This window comes from Vespa crabro, chromosome 19 (genome assembly GCF_910589235.1).
Source record: "Vespa crabro chromosome 19, iyVesCrab1.2, whole genome shotgun sequence".
Classification (NCBI taxonomy): domain Eukaryota; kingdom Metazoa; phylum Arthropoda; class Insecta; order Hymenoptera; family Vespidae; genus Vespa; species Vespa crabro.
Genome location: NC_060973.1, coordinates 4,070,302 through 4,096,596, shown reverse-complemented (window position 1 = coordinate 4,096,596; position 26,295 = coordinate 4,070,302). Strand labels below are relative to the sequence as shown.

General features: G+C 29.3%; 1 protein-coding gene across 1 annotated transcript in view; it reads right to left on the bottom strand.

Annotated features, from left to right (window-relative positions):
* LOC124430624 (pleckstrin homology-like domain family B member 1) overlaps positions 1 to 26,295 on the bottom strand; it is a 45,637-nt gene that overhangs the window by 13,789 nt on the left and 5,553 nt on the right. Inside the window, exons 2-3 of the mRNA XM_046977479.1 lie at positions 7,044 to 7,175; positions 4 to 177 (exon numbers count right to left, since the gene is read on the bottom strand). Of these exons, the coding sequence (XP_046833435.1) occupies positions 4 to 177; positions 7,044 to 7,173 (304 nt within the window). The 5' untranslated portion in view covers positions 7,174 to 7,175. The remainder of the gene's footprint in view (positions 1 to 3; positions 178 to 7,043; positions 7,176 to 26,295) is intronic.

Here is a 26,295-nt window from a genome sequence, read left to right as displayed (position 1 = left end):
TACCTTGAGCGAGTCTCACCGATGAATTTATCGGGACACCATCGATAGCCGTGTTTCCATTTATGGGATGAAGAGTGACCACGCCGTTATTGTTTTCGATCGCGCAATGAATGGGTTCGACTCCGGTACCAGCCACTGGAATATCAGCATCCCTGTTCGAGCCGAGAGTAATTCTACCTGTATCGAAGTAACAACCAATATCAGAATCCAATTACACACAAGATTTCTATTCAGATGAGAATTTTATAAAACAAAAAAAAAAAGAAAAAAATAAAAAAAAAAGAAAAAGAAAACTTTTTAAATACGGAACAAAAAGAAAAACAAGAAGAAAAGAGAAGAAGAAGAAGAAAAAAGGAAAAGATATTTCTAATTACAACATAGGAATATTTTAATAATGAACAAATTCTTTCTTTCGAGGAGGATCTTTTAAAAGGAAACAAGGATCAAAAGTTATCCACTCGAATTTATTTTCTATTCTCGTAAATCCTTGGAACTCCGAGTTCGCCATTTACAAGCACGACGGGACCTATATAGTTATATAGAGCTAGGTAGGCTCTATTACATCTCGTTAGATAGAGAGGAACACGCGTTAACCGTAATCGATGTCTTCCAGTAGTTCTCAACTAAGCGCATTTACAACCAATAAAATTATAATTTTCTACGAATTAATATGTATATTTATATGTATGTCATATCTTCTAGGGATGATAATTATCAATTATTCTCAATCAATTAAATCATAATTTTTAAAATTTATTTATATAATTAAAAATAACGTCGTTTATTCTAATCTTGTTTTTTTTTTCTTTTTCTTTTTTAAATCGATTATTCATCCTTTGTCTCATTTAAAACGTCATAATGGAAAGGTTCATTCAGATATATTTCTTTTCTTTGTACATTTTGATCTTATTTCTTGGATATCCAAGATTAGATCGGTGCCTTTACGGTCGAGGATTTACACTTACTTTCGTTCGGTAATCGTCCGAGAAAAGAGAAAAATTAAAAATCTCGTTCTCGTTCGGTGCCCGGTATAATTCAGAGTCCGCGGCACGTATTCCGATCTCGCAAGACGCGAGTAAATCGCAGTGCATTCTACAAAGGACTGCAGTTATATTTAGTTTTGGCGCGGTTCTACTCTCTCTTTCTTTCTCTCTCTCTCTCTCTCTCTCTCTCTCTCTCTCTCTCTCTCTCTCTCTCTCTCTCCAGTCTCTCTTTTCTCTCTTCTTCCCTTTCCAAGCATTTTCAGTCTTTTTGGAAACCCATCCTCCACCATGTCTAAAATATATCCGTACCTAAGGGAGAACCTTTTTGAGTTATTTGGAATCTGACTGGACAGCTCGTTTTGAATTTCTTTGTTTCTTCTTGACTAATTTCATTTCTTATCTCAAATAATTAATACTAATTAAAAAATTCCATGGGGATATATAACGTACAGGATCATACTCCTTCGTTTATTTTACTTCTAATTGAAATCCACGCGAACGTAGTTAAATTTTTTCCCCCTATTGGTAATTAATTCAATCGATAATTTTCATTCGTTAATACTTACATTTTTATATTATAGATTAAAACTTTAAGTAGTCATGATTAAAACGAAATGAAAGGGACCTTTCAGTTACTTAGAATCTGACAAGGCAATCTCTTTCAATGTCTTATCTTATTCAAACGATTTTTTTTCTTATCTTAATTATTAATTTTAATTAAAACATTTCTTACGATTTGCATTATATTACGCGTTAATTAAAATGCTAATATTGTTAATGTTTTTTCTTTCTCGGGCAATTTAGCTGGTACATTTTTTTTTATTTTTTTTTTATTATTTTTTTTTTTTAATTTATACATGATTATTTTCATACTACTTATTTGGGAGTTATTAAAACGGGTCGAGATAATACCAATATTTCTTATTTCTTTGAGATGTATATATATACATCTCACTGGAGAAGATATATACATCAACTGGACAAGATATATATATATATATCTTGTCCAGTTAATCAAGAAGGATTCGAAAAAGAATATTTCTTTCACGGTGAAAGAAAAAGGAACATCCCTTTCGACAATATAATCTTCACGATCTTTCGACATAATCGAAAGGGTAGTAGTAGAATCGAAAGCTTTTAATCTTCTCATTTTCTAGCATTGAATATTTACTTCAATGGTTCATTGTTCTATCGATAAAAGGGGTGGACAAGTTCCACTTGGTTGCACAATACACATGGAGACTATGTATACTTAGCAACGAGTCTCTCTCTCTCTCTCTCTCTCTCTCTGTCTATTTATCTATTTATCGATTGTGTGAAGATACATATAACATCGTGATATACCATGCACAGGTTACGAGCTCTATTCATTCTACTAAAAATGAAGGAAGAAAGAAAAAAAAAAAAGGAAAAGAGGGAGACAAACTACACATACGTACGATAATGAGCGAAGTGAATACGAGAGAGAGAGAGAGAGAGAGAGAGAAACGAGCATTAAAAACAGGAAGCAACTTCCTGACAAACCAATTCGCTTTGGTTCCTATTGTATTCGAACGAGCTTCATGCCTGAGTTTATTTTGTCTCTCTTTTATGTATGAAATTAATTTTTCGATTCACGTAGAATTGCAAAATTATATCATATTTTATATGATTTAATATAAAACGTATAATATGTGCAATAATTTATATTATTACATTAAGACACTTTAATAAGAAAATTTAAGGCAATATTATTTCTCTGTTTATAATGTTAAATTGTTAAATTATTTATTAAATATTTATTTAATAAATATATATGTATATATTATATAATATAATATTATTGTAATATATAAAATAAATAATAATAGACATTATATAATGGTAATAATTATTTTTGTTTTGTTTAATGCTACTGAAAAATGCATACAAGTTTTTTTCTTCTTTTTCTCGTAAATGTCCTCGCTTTTTCTTTTTCTTTTAATTTATTTATTTATTTATTATTATTATTTTTTTTTTCTTAGAAAAACTTTACTGATTGACTTTCTAGCTCGTTGTCGTCTTGTTTATTTCATCTCGTCGAAATTGTGATGACTTCAACGCAATTGGATCTCATCGGGCTGCGTAATAAAGACGATTCTAGATGGATGGACGACACGGTTGTCAGATAACAAGAAAGAATTACTTGAAAAGTGAGACGAGGAACGATTATTAGATCTTGGAAGGAAGGGTAATGTTTTTTTTTTTTTTTAACTATACAGGGTGTATTAGAAAATTTGTATCTTTTTCTCTTCTTTTTTTTTTTTATTGAACAAAAAAAATTCATGCAATATAAATGATTTATCTTTGAGTTAGATCTTGTTTTTTTTTTTTACGATACTATATCTGACTTTTTATAATCATTTATTTTTATTGAACGTGCAATCGTTGAATTAAATTCAAATCAATCGAGAGATTTTAACGAACGCACTCGTTTATCCTCCTTGAAATTTTATCAAAAACAATACTGTTCTTTGGAGTGATATTATTCATAAACTGATTAATAAGAATAAAAGTTTCAAGTGGTCATTTAAAAGAACAGCTATTCTATGTTTTATTTCTAAGTAGATTTCGATAAGTCTGATATTTCACGGTCATTTTATTTTTTAATATATTTTTTCTTTTGTCAATAATTATTTAATTATTTCACATATATTGTATCTTTTCATTGGAAATTTAATACTCGTCCTTAAGATCTTAAATAAATAGTTAAAATTTTTGATATAATCGATATAAAAATATGAAATAATTGTAGAGCGTATGAAATTAGGTCAAATCAGAAAAGAACGTGAAGAATAAATGATCAGGTTCGATGAATCTTTCAAAGGAAATGGGAGTGAAATATCTCTGAGGAATCACCTCCCTTCCCCTATTAGAAAACGTTTCTTGGATTAGGATGATTCACTCGTTGTAACTACTCCATGACTCCCCGTTACCATTTCCCAATGTTTCTCCAAGGAAACGAGAAGCAAGCGAGCTTGAACGATTCTGGACGTGTTGGAAAAGAATAGACCGAAGAGATACATCGGGATTTTCCTGAAAATACATATTAAAGAAGAAGAAGAAGAAGAAGAAGAAAAGAAAAAGAAAAGGAAAAAAAGAAGAAGAAGAAGAAAGACGAATAAATTACGAGTGAATTTTTAAAATGAAAGATTGAAAAACAATATAAACGAAATATTGATTCGTCCAATGAATTAAATTGCAAAATTGATTTATCTAATTATTTATATAGAATATTATTTATACAGATTATGTAATAATTTATAAAAATGCATTAATTTATAATTGTAATAATTTCCGAGAGAGAGAGAGAGAGAGAGAGAGAGAGAGAGAGAGAGAGAGAGAAGAAAAAAATAATATGTAATATTATAAATAAATAATTTATAAAAATGTATAAAATATGAAGGAAATTAGAATGAAAGATAAATAGATGTAGAAATAGGGATAGAGAAAGTGTATATAAGCGATTATGAGAGAAAGTAAGGGAGATAGGGATATAGAGAATGAGTAAGTAAAAGAGGTAAAAGAGGAAGAAAGAGCGCACTTTGAGGATTGACTCATGCAATAATTTATATTGCGAGTGCCCTGCTCTCCACGAAGCGACTATATTTAAGTACTGCTGTACAACTTGAAGAAAGAGCAAGAGAAAGAGAAAGAAAGAGAGAGAAAGAGGCATGCACTTATGAGCCAGCATGGTCTCCTCTTGCTGGGTTAGTGTCCTCCGTTTCTCCACTACCACTACTACCTCCTTCCCTTCCCCCAACCCCCTTCACCCCTTCCCCTCTTTCTCTTCTTCATCCTCCATTTTCTTCTTCTTCTTCTTCTTCTTCTTCTTCTTCTTCTTCTTCTCCTTCTCCTCCTCCTTCTTCCGCTTCTTCCCTTCATTTCTGGCCGGAGAAGCGTCTTTACGCCATTTATATACCCTCCGTGCGAGCAATTTATACGGGCGCATGAAAACGCACGTGCGTCGAAGAACGCTCTTTCAGAAATGGCGCGCTGCATAAAGCGCCCTCTCTCCTTTTAACTCTAACACCTCACTTTCTCTCTCTTTCTCTATGATTCTATCTCATTATCTTTCTTTCTTTTCTCTTTTTTTTTCGGATGCTATATATTTTACTAGACCATGAGATTCGTTTGTATTCTTCTTTGTGGACGATATTTTAAATGCTACTATCTTTCTTTCTTTCTTATATACCCTTTGTATTATTAATTAATTACTTGGTATATTCATTTTGAAGTTAATTACGATATGCCAGATTGTTTCCATTGTATTGTATCCGATTTTTGTTATTTTGAACTGATCAACCAAACTTATTATCGATATTTCGATACATCATCAATCAAAAATATATATCGATATTTCTCGTAAAATTTTTAACATTCGACCTAAATAAAATTGACTTCGAAAATGATTCTTTGTAATCTTTTTTTACTCCTTCTTCTCGACACGAACTTCCTTCCGGCTTTTTAACGTTCGACGTGAATGCGTCGTAGTAGTATACGACGACTAGACGACGAAAGCGTAACGTCTTACACGATGTATTTTTAAAAGGGAATATTTCAACGATGAGACGAACTCCGACGAGCAACGCACGGCCTTTCTAGCAAGCCTGATTATTTCAGGAATATGTAGTCGAGCACGAACGAAAAGGGAAGACGGTATGAATAAGCTATGCTATGCTATGCTATGCTATGGTTGGTTATGCTAGACGATCAAGTTAACGAGTTTAATCGCATTTTACGAAATATAACAATTCACCATTCGTTATATTAGCAGCGAACTGAAAAATTCGATTAACAAATTGCTCCCCATCGTCCCCTCGAAAATTTCACCTTAATCAAATCTTCTCCCTTCTAGGTGTAATCTTCCTGATAGTACCTAATTAATTTTGCTCAATGAAAATTTCATTGGTCTCTCTCTCTCTCTCTCTTTCTCGATCATTACTTATCTGTCCTTGAAAATATTACACGTTTATAAATTAGAGAAGATTAGAATGTTTTGAATTAAATCAATGTTCGTGAAAATCTGTGAAAAAAAATTATTAAACAGATAAATTAAAAACCATTCGAATTTATTATTATTAAAATATGCGAATATTATTATTATTATTAATAATAATAATAATAATAATATTCGCATATTTTTATTCGTAAAAGAATACACACGTAATAACTCGTATGATGTCACTTTCCGATGACATCATATTTACAAACTAGACTCGCAGATCAGGATTTTTATTGCAATTATATCCGTGATAGGCAAAAAAAAAAAGAAAAAGAAATAAAAATAAAAATAAAAAAGTGCAACTCGTGCGTGAGCATAAAAGTCCACGAACGATTATGAAAGCTAATCTTATCTGTCGGCGCTATTATATGTGTATTTTTTTCTAACACCCTTTCACCCTCTCATTCTTTAGTTTCTTTTCTGGTTGAGATGATATCACATCTCTTGTTTCTCGCGATTCTTTCTCCCCTCGAATAGATGATTCTCCTCCTATCGATAGAATTTATCTCTAGACGACACGCCTTCCGAAGTGAGATATGGACGGTCAATCGAGGAACACTATGGAATTTCATTTTCTTTATGTGCAGCGTCATTGAGACTCTTTAGAAAACGAGGGATCGTTTTCCTTAGACATTATCATCATCCCCCTATCCTCGAAAGAAGATAGCTCTTTAGTTTAATCATTGTTTTATCGATATTACGAAAACTTTTTATAAACGATTTTAACGAGAAACACTTTTATCACTTTTGTGCAAAAATTATACGATGAAAATTAATATCATTATTGCATAATTATTTCGTTTATGTCAATTCTAATTTTTATTCTATTTTCTTTTCTCTTTTTCTTTTTTTTGTTTTTGTTTTTGTTTTAATATCGATCCTTCGAATATATATAGATCGTTTGTCGCATAAGAGAAACTATTACTAATTTTTATTTGATAATTTCATTATTGTTTCACGGTGATATTGCGTGCAATGCATATAGTTAAGATTTATATAACGTATAGATATAAATATGCTTGTGACTTGGTTTTTACCTTCGGGTAAAGGATGCAAGGTCACTGCCGTCGACAATCGTCCGCTTCCCATGGACACAAGATGCGGTGCTTCCGTTTGAACTCGCAAGGCCCGGCCAGCCTCTCGTACTTCAAGACCGGCGTTCGCCATGCCTGCGAATGCGAGGAAAAAAATTAATTATTAATAATAAAATAAAAATGTATGTAAATTATTCCATGAAAATAGAAGAGAGAAAGAGAGAGATACTAAGTTTGAAGATCAATAATTTCATTGAAAAAATTATTTTTGTTATGTTAATTAATTAATTAATTAATTAATATATATTTTTCTTTAATTATGAAATATTTAAAAATTTCTATCATTATTTTTCATTGTTCGTGCATGCGTGACAAATATTTTTTGTTTTAATTATTTAAAATCACTACGACAGTTTTAATTTTCATTTATACATTATTTTTATTATCATTATCATTATCATTATCATTATCATTATTATTATTATTATTATTATTATTATTATTATTATTATTATTGTCTTTCTTTCTTTAATAGAAAGCATATATGAAAAAAAGAAATTTTGCATCGCATGATCATGATTGGTATCATTATTGTTATCATTGTTGTTATGTTTATGTATGTCTCGATCGAAATCACGACTCGTCTCTTCAAATCGATTTTGCCCGCGCCTTATGCCAGGCTCGTGGGAAAAAAGAGAGAGAAAGAGGGAGGGAGGGAGGGAGAGAGAGAGAGAAAAAAGATTAAGCGAATACAAATGGGGAGAGAGAGAGAGAGAGAGAGAAGGGGGATGAAGAACCGGTCTTCTCTCTTTTTCTCTTTCTCTTTCTTCTCACAACCGATAGACGGTCGTTCCTTTTTGAGTTATTTTTCTTCGTCTCTTCCATTCTTCGCAGACTTTGGTTCTCGGAGTCACGGGTCACGATAAATTAGAAGGCGTGTAGGTATTTCTCGCGTGTGCCATGAACGTGTGCAAGAATTCCAACCCCCATTCGACACGTGAGAAAGATCAAAATATTTCTTTTTCTCTTTTATTATTATTATTATTATTATTATTATTATTATTATTTTACATTTATGAAAATTCTCAATTTTGTGTTTTTGTATGTTTATAGTTTTATATCTCGAAATTTATTTCACACGTTCAAACTATTTGACATATATATATATATATATATATATATATATATATATATATATGTCTTGCAGTTTCTGTTTCTTTTTGTAACGATTAAACTATTATTAATCCTCCGAGGTTATCGTGAGCAAAGATAAAAGAAAATATACGTATATATAATGATTGTAAAAAAAAAAGAAAAAGAAAAGAAAAGAAAAACAAAAAAAGGAAGGAGAAGTGACATTTTTAAGAGGAAAAAAGAAAAAAGAGAAAGAAAATAGAAAGAAAAAAAGAAAATGCTAAGAGATTTACGAGATAAAATCTCGGACTAATCGATCGAACGAGTCGATTTATCGAGTACGTACTTACGATTAGTAAAACCGGCTTCCTTCTCGTGCATCTCCGTGCCTTTTACATCGATATACCAACGAAGCTCGCTGACTTAATCGCGCGACTTAAATTACCCGCCAATGGAATACGAGAAGACGTAATCCAGCAGAGAGCGAAAGAGAGAAAGAATGAAAGAGAGAGACAGAGACAGAGAGAGAGAGAGACAGAGAGAGAGAGAAAGAGAGAGAGAGAAAGATAGAGAGGAAAAAAAAGAGACTGACTGTACGTGCCCTACATGACCATATAACAAAATGACAACTTAGGTCGATTTCTCGAGACGTATGCTCGATTCTGGGACCCGTAACTCATCAAGGTAAATCTCAGACTCTTTAACTTTCTTATGTACATGTGTACATATATATATATACATATATATATATATATATATATATATATATATATATATATACACACACATATGTGTAAAGTTGAAGTCAAGTAGAGAGTGTTAGTAATCGGCATGGATAAAAAAAGAGATAGAGAGATAGAGAGAGAGAGAGAGAGAGAGAGAGAGAGAGAGAGAAAGAGGGCAACTCGTTCTCATAAATTCCAACTTCTTTTTCATGTCTCTCGTGATAACAGGTGCTTATCTTGTGAGCTTGCAAACATTGCAAAAGTCGACGTCTTCTTGTCGTTGAACTCTACATTTCTTTTGCCTCACAATCATCATATTATTATGCTCGACGAGATGAAATCAAATGTTCTTTTTTTTCCTTTTTTTTTATTTTTTACATTATAATTCTCTCTCTTTCTCTCTCTCTCTTTTTTGCCATTTTTTTTTTTTATATATAGAATGGACCAAAAGTTCTTGTAGCGGTGATTTAAAAAAAGAAAAAAAAGATTACTGTTTTCTGAGACGAGTTTTAAACTACTTTTCTTTTTTTCGATTCAACTTTTTCGTCCACTTTCTGTTATTAACAAAAAAAAAAAAAAAAAAAAACACAGATATACACATGCTCTCTCTCTCTCTCTCTCTCTCTCTCTCTCTCTCTCTCTCTCTCTCTCTCTCTCTCTCTCTTTTTTCTTTTTTTCGTTCACAGAAAAAAGTTAAAAAATCGATCTTAGCGTATAAAACGAAGAGACGTTATATTTCCTCGTTGCACAGACCGGCGATAGGCTAAATTCAATGGGTCGGTCTAGCGTAATGCGCTTAATTAAAGTTGTTTCAACTCGTTAAGATCGTTCACACGGGATGAACAACCCTATAAAACGACGTGCATAGTTCGTACTTCGTTGGCAACGCGAGAGAGCTCGTTCAGTTTCGAGCGCGAAAGTTCGCTTTCCTTTAATCAATATCTTTTCAATTTCATTTTCTATCAATATCTGTTACTTTCATTGCATTTACTTCCCCTTCCACCACCCAACCCCCTTTCTCCTTTTTTCCTTTTTCGCCTTATCCACATTTGTTTCTTTATTTTTTCTTTCTTTTTCTTTTTTTTTTTATTTCATTTTTTTTTATTCCTTCTCTATTTCGTTCCTTCACAATCGAAATCTTCTCGCGAATGCGGTTTAACGAATTTTATTCCTTTTTTACTTCGTTGCATTCAAAAATTTTCCTTTTATTTAGTATTTTATTTATTTATTTATTTATTTATTTATATATTTCTTTTTTATAAAAACAATTTTCTCTTCACTCATATCATCGTACATTTCGCACAATTGGATTCTCTTTATTCCTTATAACAATTATTTTTATATCCCTAATCTATTTTCTTTCTTTTCTTACGATTTTACGCTCCATTCAATTGCATTTATTTATTTATATCTTTTTTCTCTTTTCATGATACCCTTCCTTTGTCTATTTTTGTTGTTGTCGTAATTTTAAATGCATCTTTTATGCAATATCGTCTGTCTGGTTGAATACGCGTGTGTGTACTCATTTTTATCTCTAAAGAAGAACACGCCGTTTAAATATTCTTTATCTTTCGAAATAGGCTAGCCAGGGACAGAGACATTGAATAAGGATAAACAAAGAAAAAAAGAAGAAGAAAAAACAGGAAAAAGAAAAAGAAAAAGAAAAAGAAAGAAAGAAAGAAAGAAAGAAAGGAAAAAAAAAAAAGAAATTTTGCAAGTGTAAAAACAGTTGTACTGGTTGAAGCACGTACTTTTACGTTTGTCTTCGTGTTGGAGAAACACAATTCTTCTTTGAAATTAATTCCAAACGTGTACACGTTCCTAACGCGTTTTATTACTGACATGGCTGTGTGTATGGCTGTGTGTATGTGTATGTATGTTTGTGTTTATGTGTGCGCGCGCGAAACGTTTCGTTTCGATAAGATACGACATATGCGATGAGTCGAACATATGGTAAATACTCACAAACATACTCATACATACACACACATAAATATATGAATATATAGAAAAGAAAAAGATTAGAAAGAGAGAGAGAGAGAGAGAGAGAGAGAGAGAGAGAGAGAGAGAGAGAGAGAGAGAGATATCAATAATCATGTCGTTTAGAAAGTCTCTTAGCTAAGTTGAAATCTCTCAACGAAAACGAATTTACATATTACATTTGTATATATATATAGGTACATATGTGTGTGTGTAAGATTATGTATATACATATATGTGTAATACATATGTGTAAAATATTGAAGAATCTGTAAATCGAGACCACGAGGAAAGCTTATTGATCGATCGATGAACTAAAAGCGTTGGATCAATAAACCTCTTCCCTTCCCAATGAAATTCCAAGAGTTCAGCAAAGAAGACAATCGTTGTAAACCGATGGAACGAATAAACTTTATCACGTTTATACGTTTCGCACGATCCATTCGTTCCTACCGATCGATTACGTGCCTATCGCGCGTGCCTATCGTTATTTTTGATAAATCTATTATTTTCTTCTCTCTGTTTTTTTTTTTCAATTCAATTAAATTCCTACGTAAATTAAAGATTTAAAAATTTGGATTTTAATCTTTCAAGCGTTAAAAGAAAAAGACGTAATAAATAATTGTCCACGCGGTGGATTAAAAGTTCCTGATGCGATTTTAAAAATCAATTTTTCCTTTTTTCTTTTTTTCGTGATCTTTTACCATCTAGACAAAAGAAAATTAGCCCAGAAAGTATTGAAAAAGGTGCGATCAATATTTAAAATCACTTAAGAACTTTCGTCCTATTTTAGGAATTTTTGATCCACCCTGTATTATATCATACACATACACACATACGATAATTTCATTAAAGAAATACAAATATAATCGTATTATTATTTATAAATAAATAAATAAATAAATGATATGATTTTTCTTGTTAAAATATTGTTTGCCTCGAGGATCCTCAAGGATGAGAAATACAAGAAGGTTCGTAATAACTTCACGTAACCGTAGAGGTACAATTGGAACCTTCGGGAGGGACACACCTGCCGCTTCGCAGGTGAACGATGAACGGAATTACCTTTGAGGACGAAGCAGAGACGACATGCAGCATACCTAAGCGTAGAAGTTACCGAGCACGAGAAATCACACCGCAGGTGCTACCGAAGAATTTTTCAAGGAGATGGACGATTCCACGTTTCAATGATCTCTTTGATTACTGGATAATGGATTAAATGGCTCATTTCAATTAGATTTTCAATTATAATCTATAATCTTTAATATTCTTTATATTTTTTATCATTCGAATTTTTTATTTTCTTTCTTCTTTTCCCCTTTTTTTTCTTTTCTTTTCTTTTGTTTTTTCTTTTACTTTTTCAATAAATTAAATAAGTACTAGTAAATTTGTTTTTATATAGAATAATTTTCTATCCAACAGACAACATTGAGATATTTCATTAATAATCGAAGTAAAATTTGAAGTATGAAAAAAAAAAAAAAAGAAAAAAGAAAAAAAGGAAGAACAGGATCTGAATACAAATATTTACGTAATTTAAATATAGACGAGAAAAATGGTACATATGTAATTTAAATAATTTTACATGTATAAAAATTAACAAAGGTTGTAAAAATTTAGACACAAATTATTTACTTGTACTTCAATGTCTAAAATATTTCTAAGTTTTAAGTAATTATATTTATTATCTTCAAATTTCTTCTAAATAATTTTTCTTTTATACTTTCTTATTAATTACTACGTTAGATATATGTATTTTGTTATATCTCATTAGATTACTATAGCATGCTATCGAATTTTTTGTCATTTGCTTGCTTACTGTCCTGCTATTTTGCATACACATAAACATATACATATGTACGCACACACACACACACACACACACACACACACACACACACACGCACACATATACACACACACACACATATATATATGTTCACAAAAACTGGTTCTCCTTGCATTACGTAAACTATATATATATATATATATATATATATATATATATATATATATATATATATATATATAATTACTTCTTTTCGTTTAGTACATTCGACCAAAACGAAAAAACGTAAGTTTTTCTGTTTTTTTTTCTTCTTCTCCTATAATCATCATTATTTATTACAATCATCGATAAAATTTTTAACTCTTCGAAAAGTTCAATGTCGAAGTTCAGAGAATGCAGAATACTTTCGTGTTCGTCAGTGTATAATAAAAAATCACGAAGGCCGAGAAACCGGATTGAAAAACAGCACCGAATTAAGTGAGCTTAATTGGTACGTACATACATACACAAACTCGAAACATGTTCCTCTAACGGTAATCGCTGATTCGTTCTCGTCGCCACGAACTTTACGTAATTCTTCAGGTTTGACAACTTTTGCCACAGACTTTAACTTTTGTAGACATATGATAATTACTTTTTATAATTAATCCTTGGTTAATAATTTATTCGATTGGAAATTTTTAAAAGAAAAACTTCACCGATCTAATATAACGCCGAAATTATACCGTCATAATACTTCAGGATATCTTTCGAATATTTAATTTTGCATTAAATTTAAACGTTAAACGAAAATTATAAAATTACGACGATATAATGTTCCCTCTCTCTCTTCTTTTTTTTTTTCAAATATCCAATACATTTTAATTTTTTATCATTTTTTTTCTTTCTTAACATTAATATTTTGTAACGCGATATGCAGTTAAGGTTCGAGAAAAGAATAATTGTATGTTTTCTAAAGATCTTTTGTTTAAACGAAAAGAAAAAGAAAAAAAAAGGAATTAAAGGAAAAAAATGAGTTGCATCGGAGCTTGCATTCGATTGCATTTGTTGCATGTCGTTAGTGTGAGAGACCAAACGTGAGTTAAGTTCAACGCGGCATGTTGAAAAGAGGAAAAGGAGAATAAGAATAATGAGAAGTCAAAGAGGAAGCTAAGTAAAAACCTAAAGAAGAAAAGGAGAAGGGTAGACGGTTGCTAAGCAGATGCCGACGCGACAGCCTTTCGTTTCTAAAGGCTCAGAAAACTTTCGCACGAACAAGTGTTACGTGATATGATAAAGAAAGAGAGAAAGAAGATATAATTAAGCTGTCCTTTGACATTCTTTATTTCTTTGTTACTTGAGAATAATATTCGATTTTTTTCTTTTTAAGAAAGAGAAATCATTATATAAAATTTTATTCGATACGAGATTTACATTGTTTATTATAATGTATTAAAGATGAAAGAAAAAATTTCTATTGATAAAAAAAAAATGTATTTTATTTAATATAAATTTATATTTTAATACGACGAAATTTTTAAGAAAATTAATTCGAAATTAAAATTATTTATATTTATTAAACGATTAATAAATAAATCATTTCATTCTGTATTGTATAAAAGGAACATCGGTTTTCCACGACTTTATTTGAATATCCTGAAATCCTTAAAATCAGATCTTTAAGCAGCCTCGTTAAAAACTCATTTACCAAATGAGAAACATTAAAGATCTCTTTCCTTTAGAAATGAGTTGGAACGATCATCGACGGGCTCGAGATATATTGATCATCGTTTACGTAATAAGTTTTCTCCGAATAAGGAAAGAAGATCTACAACTGTAAAATGAATTTTACAAAAAGAAGCAGAAGAAGCAGAAGAAAGAAAAGAATTCTTATTGTATATATAATTTAACTTTTTGTATATATATATATATATATATATATATATATATATATATATATATATATATATATAACAAAGGAATATTTCAAAAAAAATTTTCTTTGAATTTCTTTCTTTTCTTTTATTCCTATTATATAATATATCTTTATTATAGCAAAAGAAAATGAATAAATAATAAATAATTATATATTATGCATAATTATTGCATTTCACATGTACATAATTATATAATATTTATATACATACATACATACATACATACATATTAACTTACACAAAGGAAACATTTCCCGTTGCACTTTTAACATATTCTATGCTAAACCCGATCGTAGTTGCACGTGCGTATGCACTTGAGACGGTCAAACGAACGCGAAAGCGTCTAGTATGCATCGAGTGCATCCGAAAGTGTAAAGAAAATTGACACACGTTTTATCACGAAGGAGAAAAGAAGTATGAGATCCGTTAATCGAAACGTTACGTGACTCTACTCTTCGTATGCTATTTTTCGCTTACGATTTCAAAGTCACGTCTGAAAATGATCACGATCCATCCGAATAAATCTTACATACGTACGTATTTTATTTATCCTTTCATTTATATCCTTTAGACATTTTTCAAAGATTCGTCTAAATCTAAATTTTATTTATACATTATCTGGTAGTTTTATACATTAAATTTAATTTAAAAAAATATTTATCATCGTATGCTTGTATTCCAATTTAGAATTAATTATTACATAAAAATTCGTCTAAAATATATATTAGCGTATTAATAATATACAAAATTGAGATTAAAATCTAATTAAATACAAATATATAAAAAAAAAAAAAATAATAATTTTCTCTAGAAATTTTCATTAATTATATCATTAGCTCGTAATAAATTGTCACGAGATCAATTATATAATAACGTATAAACTTTGGATAGAATTCGTGATAGGAAAAAAAAAGGAAAGAAAATTAAAAAATTAATTGGTCAGTTAAAGTTTAAATATTTATATTATAATTAATTAAGGAGGCGAATAAAACAAAAAATGGATGGATTGATAAATCCCAGAGAACTAATTTTTCTCGAAACGATGAATTGCTATCGTTGTGAAAAAGATTACATATGTAATACAAAATTACAAAGAGGATGTATTTATGTATGATCTTTCTCTCTATCTCTCTATCTTTCTCTTTCCTTCTCTGTGGATGTGTATGTGTGTGTGTATGTGTGGTTCTGAAGCGGATGTTCTATATGTGGCGAACCGGACGCACCGACACGCGTTGTACCTGACGCCGTACGCCGATGCACTAAAACTGTTTCTGTAAATAAATCTGTATAGGCCGAAGGAGAAGAACAGAGGATGTTACTTCTCTTCTCTTCTCTCCATTCCTCTCCTCACCTCTACTCTACTCTTCCGTTTACTTCCTAGCCCTTTTATATTGTTTCGGAGAAAGACACGCGCGTGCGAATGGATGTCATGGCAGAGGGCATAGGCGTACGCGCAAATACTTTCTACGTTCTTTCAATTAAATAACAATTTTCCAAATTTCTTTTAAATTCAAGATTTCTTTTTTTTTTTTTTCTTTAATTTAGATAAATGTTTTTTTTTCTCCTTTTTTTTCAGCATTCTGCATAGACAACATGCGCATAGACAATGTGAATAAATATAAAGAAAATATATATTTTATTTCGCGTTAAAAATTTTACGCGAATGTTATTTCAATATTTATATTAATTAAATTATTTCAATACACGAGAATAGAGTATAAAAAGAAATTATATAAATTAACGAAAGGATCGATCTCTATTGTTAACTTAGATATTCTCACGAATATTTAACAAATATCGTCGTAAACATATTAAATGTAAAAAAAAAAAAAAAAAAAAATACAATATAATAAATATCGAATGATGAGCACGCACATGTGAATATAAAAATGATAAAAAACGCTCCTGACATTGAACTTAAAAAAAAAAAAGAAAAAAAAAAAAAGAAAAAAAAGAAAGAAAACAAAAGAAGATTAGAAAAATTTACGAGAAAATTAATAATCCAGAGAAATAATCATGATAAATCATTCGAAATTATTTTATATCTTAAATGTAAGTTTTTCGATCGTCTCGATCGTTACGATCTTTCATCGAAAGTCATCTTCGATCGACAATGAAAACACCTTGACCTGGTTAACGTATTGCACCCGTATGCATGCTAACACCCGTATTATAATTGTCGATGAATTACACTCGCATCCTGCGGGAAGCTAGAAAGGAAATGTCGTCATAAGTTTCTCTTCTTATTTTTTCTTCTTCTTTTCCTTTTTTTTTTTTTTTTTTTTTTTTTTTTTACCAAACATACCCAATGGAATAATCCTTCCTCCCTTTTGCATTCCACATCCTTATACATACGTACACATATCTATATACATACACAACATACTTCGTAACGATGATTCAATTGAAATTTTTGATCTTAACCATATTGCATGCGAAGTTTATAAATAAAAAATAAATATGAATGACGATGGATCGTCGGATTTGATAGCGTTAGACATTGAAGTATTTTGAATATCGAGGACTGAAAAAGAAAAAGAAAAAAAAAAGGAACGAAAATAAAAGAGAAAAAAGAAAATAATCTGATCGAACGAGTAAGTGATCGATCTCATAACGAAACGGAAAAATGTAAATCGTGAAGCGATAAGAGACAGACGAGTGCGATGATAACGCATGGCGATCAGGATGCGAGAGGAGAGCCAATTTATAAACAAGAATGGACATAGATACGTAAGCACATATGCCTGTTTGTTTAATTGTGACTCATGACGAAAGATCACCACCACAAAACAAACTAATACTTTATACGTGATACACGTCGACGCACTTGTCCCTATGGTGATGACGTCACAACTTCGTCACTCGTAAAACTTTGTACTGGCGTTAATTGGTGCTAATAATAAAAGAGCGTTGACCCACTAAAATGGAGACGCTTATATCTTATTGCACTTCGTTAGTATCGAAGATCTTATCGATCTTTTTTTTATTTTTATTTTTTTTTATTTATTTACTTATTTATTTATTTTATTTTTCTTTTTTCTTTAAATCAACTAAAATATCATCAATCGTTAGATGATACTTGACGTTTATAAACGAAGATAACGGCTTTGATGTTTGTTTCTATTATTATATATATGATTAATCGTAATGATCAATGTATACAGATTGAATGTATTTCATGTTCATTACGATTAATTATAATTATCAATTGTTTACAGTAATTATAAAATTAATTGTATAATAGGGGCACACACACGCACTCGCGCGCGTAAATTATTTCATCTTCGTCATAAACAATTAACGATAATTATAAATTATAATAATTAATAAAAAAAATTTATAATATTCACATGATCATAAGATGTTAATAAATAAATGAAAATAAATGAATCAGTGCTTAAATGAATGAATGAAAATCTTGGAAGGATGAATGTATATACAAATATGTAAATGTTCTTTTTTATTTATTCCCAACATAAATAGCCTATTCAATATGGCTTCTCGAATAATATCAGCGTGGATTTTTTTGAATGATTTTTCACATGGATCGAGATACCGATAACACTCGGAATTTTCGCATATGGATTGGCTTATTAAACCATCATCGACCACTTCCGTGATAGACAGCACCGTACGATCTAGACGTTCGTGATAGGAACGTAAACGGAGCGATGGTTACGTGCAACCACGGGAAAAGAGATTCGACATGCATACGACACGATTCGCATAACTGTGGTGCTTAAACCACAGCATTCTTTCGATCATAGGAGTTTGGCGTTATCGTCATTTATTATATTCTAATCGATCGTCCATTGATCCTCGTATGTTATTGGAGAGAAAAAAATTTTCTTAAATAATATACATCTTTATATATATATATATATATATATATATATATATATATATATATATATATATATAATTATTATTATTAATCATTTAATAACTTAAATAAATATATTCATTACTTTATTCTTTAATACACACACACACACATACACACACACACTGTACAGTGGACTAATATCTTCATATTGTTATGAAATTATTATATTTGTTGAATAAATGGATTCCACACATTGCAGAATTATTATTATTATTATTATTATTATTATTATTATTATTATTATTATATTGTATTTATTATATAAAATGAATCATAATTATTATTTATAGATCAGACCAGTAAACAATATTATAGATCGTACTAATTTGTAAAATGTCATAACCATAAGTAATAACTCTCTATCCGGTGTCCCACGTATAAAATGAACACGTGCACTCTCCCAGCGGTATATTGCTTTATTATTATCGCAATATGGGTCGTCGTTTAATATAATAAAAAAAAAGAAAAAAAAAAGCTGTTTAAATAAAATCAGAGAAAGAATTTATTTGTTATGTAATTTATGCGACGTGTCTTTTAAGAGATTCGTAATCTTTTCAACGTCGATTATGGTTACGAATTTATCCTGAAAGATTATTATCAAATGAAATTTCACCTCAAGAAAGTAAGAAATGCGAAGTGAAATGCATAAATTTTAACGAACACCGCAATTTTATTTATACGACCATTGTACACATTAATTTCATATAATTTTCATCTAATATTAAATAATAAGGGAAAAAATTAAATTTTAATTGAAATTCTTATTGATATAAGTTTCTAAAATAAAAGATAATAAATTCATTTTGTTCATTGTGCAATATTATTTGTAATGGTTATAAAAAAAATTATTTTTACATAATTTCCATCAAATACTAAATAACAATAATCATAGCTTTTCATTTCGGATTATCATTCGGATTATCATTCGGATTATCATAACAAGTTTTTCAGATAAAAAATAATACATATTACAGTTAAATTTCGTCCGTAGCATTAACCAAATTATTATTATTATTATTTTTTTTTTAGTGATAAGCTTTGAGGATTAAAAATAGATACGCAAGTACTTACATCGAACGTAAATTTGTCAGATTTTAAAAATTTATATGCAGTCTCACCTTCGAGAAGGAAAAATGTAACAATTGAAATTATCAGAACACGAACGAGGTTCTACAAGGCGAGATCATTTGGTATACATATTTGCACAGCTTTATCAACAGTTATATTCTGTTGAAGAATCTACGAGAGAGAGAGAGAGAGAGAGAGAGAGAGAGAGAGAGAGAGAGAGAGAGAGAGAGAATGAGGATTGCGTATCGCGTTAAATATTTAGCGATAACGTTAACGAGAAAATTATTTTATTCCAAGTAAACTTTTCGTACATATCTTTTCAATCTGTATAAACGAAAAGCCAAAAAAAAAAGAGGAGAAAAAAAAAGAAAGAGTTGTTTAACAAAGCAAAGAATTTATGCTCGTTATCGAATATTTTTCATTTTTCATTATTCAAATCTATTTATGATAATTCCATTTTATCGCTATTTTTTCTTTTTTTAATATCTCAGATTATTCGATCAACAAACTGATAGCAATGATAATTAGACATCGGACAAACCTCGATACATTCTTAACATTCTTATCATTTCACATTGGATAAAATGATTTATAATATCTGATTGGAATGGTGATGAAATAAAGTATCATTCATTTTTCCAATGAAATATAATCAGTCATAATGAACATAATATTGCAAGATAATTCCTTGTAACAAGTTAAAAATATTAGAGATTAGAAATTAAATCAATGACAATCGATAATAATTATAATTACTCATAGAAACATTTAATAAAATAGCGAGGCATGAAATAAACGTATATCGCTAAATTTACTTCAATTATACCTTAATTAGTTATTAATGAAAAGAAGAAAAACAAAAAAACAAAAAAAAAAATAAAAGAAGAAAAGAAAAAGAAAGGAATAAGGAAGAGAGAGAAAAAAATAACATCGCGAAAAGAGATAATAATCACGATAAATATAGTCGTTTAAAATATTCAATTTAAAGTATAATAACAGAGACGTCACTCTTTTCGAAATTCTCATTAAAAACTAACAACAATTTCATATAGAGATCTAAAAGAGATCCAAAAGAGATCCAACAGAGATTAAAGATAAAAAGATCGAGATGTCGGATAAAGACAGGAACATTTTTTACGATGTGTCATCGCTTTGAAACTTTCTTTTCATGCGTTATTTCCTCAGCAAGAATGGAATGCATCGGACCACGTTAGAAATTTGGAATATGCTACCGACCTGACTGACTCAGACGCACGCGTAAAGATTTTCACTTTGAAACGACACTCTTTTCTCCATTCCGTTCTGTCCTATTCCATGAATTATTCAATTCTAACAATGTAGATATACAAGACCAAAGATAATCATATGATCGATCTCCGTCGCAATATAAACACACGTACGCATCCTACATAAATACATAGATACATAGATGCATATATATATATATATATATATATATATATATATGTACTTACGTAAATCATACATTTGTAGACTTTTACGTTGATTATAAGTACATGTAGACATAAATATATACATACATACATACATATATACATACATATGTACGTATGTTGAAATTTATGCAAATCATATATTTATACACACATATATACATTAATAAATACATTATACAGGTATATCTCTAAGTGCTTCCTAAAAATCATAAATCAAATCATTATTTGTGCGTATAAGAAAAGAAAAGAAAAAAGGAAGAAGAGTAAAAAAAAGAAGAAAAGAAGAAAGAGAGAGAGAGAGAAAAAAGAAAGACACGAATGAGATAGAGAGAAGAAAAAGAAAATAGTCGACCAATACAGTGTATACTTCTCATCGTGTGTATTTGTTTAACGTTATTCCGCAAATTGACATTGCGATCTGACGTGAACGATAAGAGCCAACGAATCGTATTTCGATATTCTTTTTTTCTGCTTCTTCTTCCTTTTATCTCTTCTATTTCTCTTTTTTACTTTTTATCCTTCAAATTTGTTCCTTTTTTTTCCTTCCTCAATAACGCTACGAAATATAAAAAGTTCGTTCTGATCGGAGAAGGAAGAAAAAAAGAAGAAAAAAAAGAAGAAAAAAAAATATCTCGAAATCTCTCGATGAAAATGTTTAAAGAACTGAATGGAATCTCTCCTCCTCCTCTCTTTCTCCCTCTCTCTCCCTCTAGCTCTCTGTACTTCAATATAATTATTCTAAACGACGTGATTAGAATTCCAAGTCTTGCTTCGAGAAACGACCTAATAGATAGTATCTCTCACCGACCACTTCGTTTCCGTTTTTATGATAACTTTCCATTATTCCGTAAGTACGGTTACTTCAAGGTAAAGCGATATTTACTGATATATACATATACATATATATATATATATATATATATATATATATATATATGTATATATACGAATACATCTATATGTACATATATCATTTTATTCCTTAGGAATATGTATTAGTTAGATTAAATTATAATAAATCAATTATAAGCTATTAAATCGGTGCATTATTTACACAAATTATTGGGAAAATAATTATAATGAATAATTTTTATTTTAGAAATTATTGTCTTTATATATAAACACGTAGATATATATATATATATATATATGTCGTATATGCGTGTGTATATTTATACATAAATTCTCGTATTATCATATTAAACGAACAAAAGCCAATCAAAGTCCAACTCTCCAAGAGAATAATGGAAAAAGAAAAGAACTCATTCCAACGATAGACAACTATTATTAAAACTCGATCTTATTATACTACTTATTTCATACCTATGGTATGTAGCAATTTCTTTCTCTCTCTCTCTCTCTCTCTCTCTCTGTCCCTCTCTTTTTTCTCCTTACCACTCAAATCAAGTTCAATAAATAGAACATACGATATACTTCGTCAGAATTAATATCACATCAATAATACGATATACTTACATAGTTGAAAGTAAAACTTCCGATGAAAATAATATAAATATAAATTCTTCGTTAAGAAATTTAAAACTATACTTCTAACTATCTATCTATCTATCTATCTATTTATCTCTTTCTCTCTCCTTTTCTTTCTCTTTCTGTCTATCGTGTCTTAATATTACACGAGATCATGATAATTTTCTTATCGCTAATCTATTCGACGATAACTATTCAATTCTAACGATCGATATACATTTTTTACTCGTATTATACTTATTACGATAAATATGTTAACTATATGTACCTCAATGGAAGTGTTAAATTCATAATATAAAAATAAGGATATATGTAATGACGTAAAAGAAATTTATTTTCTTATTGTATTAATAACGACATAATACTATTACTAAAGATATTAATATTAAGATCGATTTATAATTATATAATTTTTGAGTTTAAAAATATCTGTTTGTTTGTTGATTGAAAAACGTCTTCCCTTTTTTCTTTTTTCTTTTTTTTTTTTTTTTCCAAGAACTATTATCGATCATCGATCATCGATGACACAGACGTTACTCTTGAAAGCTGTTCGACTTCCTTACTAATCTTTCTCGTGCATATCTCAATACCGAGAATCGAAGAAAATATTATAAACGGTTTGTCTACATTATATATATTTATACATATACATATACATATACATATACATATACATATACATATACATATACATATACATATACATATACATACATACACGTATGTAGCTTTATGGATTATTTCTCTGCTTAGTTAAGATTTATATACATTGTGTGTTCCATATACTTTCTTGTTATACCTAAACTATGTTGTTTATATATATATATATATATAAACTATACATAAGTATGCATATATATATATATATATATATATATATATATATATATATATATATATATATATATATATCAACGTTATCGCTATACTTCGTAGTTTCACGCTACCAGAGGAGAAACTTTACGAGCTGGCCAGCAGAAACACGAGGTCTTTGTAGTCACGCTTTATCTTATATATATAATATATATATATATGTATATATATGTGTATATAATACGAGAAGCTTTTTATTTCCTAAAAAGTTCCTTGTATACATTTATATGTACGTATTACAAAAAAAAAAAAAAACAATAATAATAAAATATAAAAGATTAAAATTAACAATATTTACAAATAATAAACACGAATAGCATGTATGTATGCATGCATGTTAAAAAAATAAATAAATAAATAAATAAATATATAAATAAATAAAAAGAACAAAAGGAGAAAATACATATCATATATATGCATTTTTATATGTTTTAATAGCAATCTGTTTGAGATGGGAACGTAGAAAGTGGGGGCTCGTTGTGCTCGTAAAATACATAAAACTTTCGCGTTTATAACTATAGAATCGATGCGTGTTACCGTTACGCCATCGTTCTGCTTCATTATCCGCGAGATGACTTACGAGTGACCGACCGTTCACGTAACACGATGCGGAATAAGAAAAATCTCCTTTCGGCTCGATTACCGAAGTGCTTATATCCGAAAGCACTTGCTTCCAGGAGTGCTGTTGCAAATATTACCAATTCTCCATAGTTCATATGCATTTTCTCGATATATCGATCGACATATTTATCGTATACGAAGGTGATTTCCTTTATCCTCGAGCTCACTGTTATTAATTAATTCAGAAACGTAGTAACGAATAACATTTAACGTATTTAAAATATTCATTCGATATTGTATATACATACATATGTATTATATACACGGTATACATTTTGGATTTTATATAAATATTTTGATTGTGTTTTTATATCCACACATTTAAAAAAAAAAAAAGGGGAAAAGAAGAAAACCAACTTCGTTATGCTAGATTAAGACTATTTTATGCGGGCATTATCTTAATTTTCTTTTTCTAGTTATCCGATAAAAAGAACCTTGTTTTTTTTCTTATTTTTTTATTTTTTTTTTTTTTTCAAAAATCTCTGTAGTTTAGTAAGTTCTTTTCCTTTATTTTTTGTCTTTTAATTCTTATCAAACATCTATATTGTATCTATTGCATGTTATTTATTTCTTGTAAAAAAAGAAAAAAAAAGATTGGGACGGGAGTACAAGAAAAAAAAAGAAAAAGAAAAAAAAATCAGTTATCAGGAATATTATAGATAAAACTCACGAGTCCTCTTAACTTTTTATTTCTTTCTTTCTTTCTTTTTTCTTTTTTTTTTTGTAATAAAATAGAGAGAAAAAAAAGAAAAATGAGAGCAAAAATTCATGTTTCCTTCCAGAAAAAAAAATAAATAATAAATAAATAAATAAATAAATAAATAAAAATAAAACGACGTAAATAAATAAATAAAAATAAAATGACGTAAATAAATAAATAAAAATAAAACGACGTAAATAAATAAATAAAAATAAAACGGCGTAAATAAAAGGCTCGTCGATGCATAGCTCTCTCATAATACTAAGCGAACACGCTTCTTGGCGTTCCATAAATGGCTGCCGATGCCACGAACGTGAACTAACGAAGAGCGAAACTGGATCTCATTCCGAACGGCGATCACTCTCGCCGATCGGTGCTGGTGCGGGAAATAAAACTGGGGAAAAAGGAAGGAAACGATCGTCAAGAATAGTAAATAGTGCGTGTTTTCTATACGTGCCATCGCAGTACGCACTTCAATATCGAATCTTGACCCGCGCAACTAAATATTTGTTTGTCTTTATAATTATTATTATTTCTTTTTTTATTTTTTCTCTCTTTTTCTCTCTACTTCCTTTTACGTTATTACAAATGAATGGAATTTGAGTTTTTAAGATGGACCTTAAAAAGTTCCTAGACTAATATTATTACAGTTTGTCGAGAAGAAAAGGAAGTAAATATTATATTAAGAAATTATTAAAAAATTAAATTCATTTTTTAAAATCACCTGAGAATATTTGATCCGTTCTATTATATCCATACAATTGCAATCAATATTATTGGAATAATATATAAATGATATTATTAAAAATTAAAAATATTATTAAAATGGGAACGATGACAATTAATGAGGATAATATTATTAATAATTTTATAATACAATGATTACAAAAATTTAATGCCAATCAAATTCCTTTGATAATTCGAATAAACTGAAGCTATAAATTATTACCGCTTTAAACGAGGAAGAAGTGAATAAAAGGAGAGACCTCAACTTTTGCCGTCTACGTTGAGATGGTATTTAAAGGTATTTCCGACATACACATATGTACATAGGTAAAAGTTATGAATGGGTGGGTGTTAGCTTTGGTGACGCGTAGAAAATCTATGGATATTCGCCAAGTTGTATAATTCTAGTCGAAAGTGCATACAAACAGTGACGTATTCGTGTACATAGTAATACACGGATACTACCACAGCATACATGTGTCATTATTCGTGTAATGTCATGATCACTATTAAATAAATAATAAATTTATTGTTAATATTAATTTAATTTAATTTAATTGTCCAAAGTTATTATTACAATTGGATATTTTTAAAAGATCATTGAAAGTGTATAAGAGCTAGAACAAATTTTATTTTATTTTATTTTCATTGCGAAGGATTAATTGGCTTTTCTTTTTTATTTTTATTTATTTATTCATTTATTTATTGATTTTATTTATTTATTTTTTTTTCTTCTTCTTCTTTTTTTTTTTTTTTTTTTTTTTTTTTTTTTTTTTTTTTTTTTTTTTTTTTTTTTTTTTTTTTTTTTTTTTTTTTGAAGAAATTGTAAACTAACCCCCTTGCACCTGACGAGATACATCGACCCGTGGAATTTTAATACACTGTAGAAAGG